The sequence below is a fragment of the Olea europaea genome, chromosome 8, assembly GCF_002742605.1.
Source record: "Olea europaea var. sylvestris chromosome 8, O_europaea_v1, whole genome shotgun sequence".
NCBI classification, from domain to species: domain Eukaryota; kingdom Viridiplantae; phylum Streptophyta; class Magnoliopsida; order Lamiales; family Oleaceae; genus Olea; species Olea europaea.
Window position 1 is genome coordinate 201,505 of NC_036244.1, and position 3,412 is coordinate 204,916.

Consider the following 3,412-nt stretch of genomic DNA (forward strand, 5'->3'; position numbering starts at 1 on the left):
GAAGTTGTGGGTGACGATAATGTGCCCGAAGTCATCAAGAATGTCCTTGAAGAAAATAAGGACGTGATGCCACCGGAGTTACCCAAGAAATTACCACCTAGGAGGGAGGTGGATCATAAGATTGAGTTGGAACCGGGTGCCAAACCACCATCCATGGCACCCTATCGGATGGCACCGCCGGAGCTGGAAGAACTTCGAAAGCAATTGACGGAGTTGCTAGACACGGGGAGGATACGACCTTCGAAGGCACTTTATGGCGCTTCGGTCTTGTACCAAAAGAAGCATGACGGATCGTTACGCATGTGTGTAGATTACCGGGCGCTCAACAAGGTAACAATTAAAAATAAGTATCCTATTCCTTTGATTGCTGATTTATTTGATAGGCTTGGTAGTGAAAAATATTACACAAAGGTGGATCTACAAAAGGGATATTACCAAGTACGGATTGCAGAAGGGGATGAGCCTAAGACAGCATGCATCACTCGATATGGCTCATTCGAATGGTTGGTAATGCCTTTTGGCTTAACCAACGCCTCGGCCACATTTTGCACATTGATGAATAGAATTTTCTAACCTTACTTGGACAAGTTCGTGGTAGTATACTTGGATGACATTGTCATCTATAGCGACAACTTGGAGGATCACGCAAAACATCTCCGAATGGTGTTCCAAGCATTGTGGGAGAATGAGCTATACATCAAAAAGGAAAAATGTTCCTTTGCCAAGGAGGAGGTGTACTTCCTTGGACATATCATTGGCCACGGGCGCTTGAAGATGGATGAGGTAAAAGTAGAAGCAATCAAGGAGTGGGAAGCACCAACTAAGGTAACCGAACTTCGTTCTTTCCTTGGTCTAGTTAATTATTATCGGCGGTTCATCCAGGGCTACTCAGCGAGGGCAGCCCCACTAACGGACCTATTGAAAAAGAATAAGACATGGGATTGGTCCGAGAAATGTCAAACGGCCTTTGATGATTTAAAGGCGGCCGTGATGGAGGAACCGGTCTTGGCATTGCCGGATTTCACGAAGACCTTTGAAGTACAAACGGATGCCTCAGACTTTGCTATCGGGGGTGTTCTAATGCAAGAAAGGCATCCTATTGCTTTTGAAAGTCCCAAGCTCAACGACACTGAGCGTCGGTATACGGTGCAAGAAAAGGAGATGACGGCTATTGTTCATTGCCTACGAGTGTGGCGTCATTACTTGTTGGGCTCAAAATTCATCATCAAGACAGATAATGTCGCTACTAGTTATTTCCAATTACAAAAAAAGCTGACTCCCAAGCAAGCACGTTGGCAAGATTTCTTAGCGGAGTTTGACTATGTGATGGAATACAAGCCGGGAAAGGCGAATGTTGTAGCCGATGCGTTAAGCAGGAAGGCGGAGCTTGCAGCCATAAGCCAAGCCAAAGGGACGTTGCTTGATTTGATTCGGGAAGGCATGGATCATGATCCCTTGGCTAAGGAGTTGGTAAAAGCTGCCCAAGAAGGAAAGACGCGACAATTTTGGGTCAAGGACTGCTTACTCTACACTACGGGGCAGCATATCTATGTTCCTAAGTGGAACAATTTGCGGCGAGATATCATCAAGGAGTGCCATGACACAAAGTGGGCTGGTCACCCAGGGCAGAAACGCACATTGGCACTACTTGAACGAGCTTACTATTGGCCGCAATGAAAGACATGGTAGAGCTCTATGTAAAGACTTGTCTTGTGTGCCAACAAGACAAGGTGGAAACAAGGTCACCAGCGGGTTTGTTGGAGCCTCTACCAGTCCCGGAGCATCCATGGGACTCTATCACCATGGAGTTCATTAGTGCCCTGCCTAAATCCGAAGGGTTCGGGTCAATAATGGTGGTGGTTGATCGATTCTCCAAGTATGGCACCTTCATTCCTGTCACCAAGGATTGCACAGCAGAGGAAGCCGCGAGGCTATTCTTCAAGAATGTCGTGAAGTATTGGGGGTTACCGCGGAGCATAATAAGTGATCGTGATCCCCGATTCACGGGTCGGCTATGGACGGAGTTGTTCAAACTCCTAGGCTCGGACCTATACTTCTCTACAAGCTTTCACCCTCAGACGGATGGACAAACAGAAAGGGTAAATGCTTTGTTAGAGTGCTATCTCCGGCACTTTGTAAGTGCCAATCAAAGAGATTGGGCCAAGCTCCTGGATATTGCACAATTTTCCTACAATCTACAAAGGAGTGAAGCCACGGGGCAGAGTCCATTCGAGTTGGTGATAGGACAACAACCACTAACACCCCACACTTTGTCCACTTCTATTGAAGGAGGGAAAAGCCCCGGAGCATACAAAATGGCTAAGTCCTGGGAAGAGCATGCCGACTTAGCACGATCTTGTTTAAACAAAGCACGGAGGCGGATGAAGAAGTGGGCCGATAAGAAGAGACGGCCTTTGGAATTTAAAGTTGGCAACCAAGTCCTTGTGAAAATATTACCTCAACAATTCAAAGCGTACCGAAGTGTGCACAAAGGCTTGGTACGGAGATATGAAGGGCCGTTCCCGGTGATAGCTAAGGTTGGCAAGGTATCTTATCGCCTTGACCTACCTAGCACTTTAAAGATTCATCCTATCTTCCATGTGAGCATGTTGAAGCCCTATCATGAAGACATGGAAGATCCTAGCCGAGGGGAGTCACAACGGGCACCTCCGATTGTGACTAAGTCATTTGACAAGGAGGTTGATGAGGTCCTAGCAGATCGCATTGTGCGAAGGCGTGGAGTGCCTCCTTGCCAACAATTTTTGATAAAGTGGAAGGGATTGCCCGAGTCCGAAGCAACGTGGGAAAGTCAAGAAGACTTGTGGCAGTTCGAAGACAAACTAAAGCATTACGCGGCGACGAGGGCGTCGCCCAAATAGGCAGGGGAGGATGTCACGACTCGCTCGATCTTGGCATAAGAAGATCGAGAAACTTAAAATGTTGACGACTTGGGGCTAACCGGAATATTCTAGACTCCCACAAGTGCATGAAGATTGCTAGAATATGGTGGGACATTCTAGAAACTACAAGCCCTTCACTTGGTGGATTAATCTAGATCATCCTAGTTTAGTCCATAGATATTTTAATGTAGATATTTGTATAGATAATTCTAGAGGTGTAATTTAGACCGTTGGATAGAAAAGATCCTAGCCATCCATTTGAGGAGGCTACCACTATAAATAGCTTGGTAGGATTCATTTGAAGGATCAAGAGAGTGAAGTTGTAAAGAGTATTCCTTATTCAATACAAAGCATTCTTTGTAAGTCCTTGTGTTCCTTCATTGTCCCTTTCTTAAAAGTGTTCTACTTAGTGCCTTTCTAAAACATCAACGCCAATCGAGAGGCTGACTTAGTGTAATAACCACGGGGGCGGAAGTTGAAGACACTAAGGCCGCACGGTTCTTGAAGGAAAT

At 46.2% G+C, this 3,412-nt stretch overlaps 1 protein-coding gene across 1 annotated transcript in view; it reads left to right on the forward strand.

Annotated features, from left to right (window-relative positions):
• Window positions 1-14, forward strand: part of LOC111399181 — a 5,036-nt gene extending 5,022 nt beyond the window's left edge. Inside the window, exon 3 of the mRNA XM_023026452.1 lies at window positions 5-14. Coding sequence (XP_022882220.1) covers window positions 5-14 — 10 coding nt within the window. The remainder of the gene's footprint in view (window positions 1-4) is intronic.
• The last annotated feature ends 3,398 nt before the right edge of the window (window positions 15-3,412 follow it).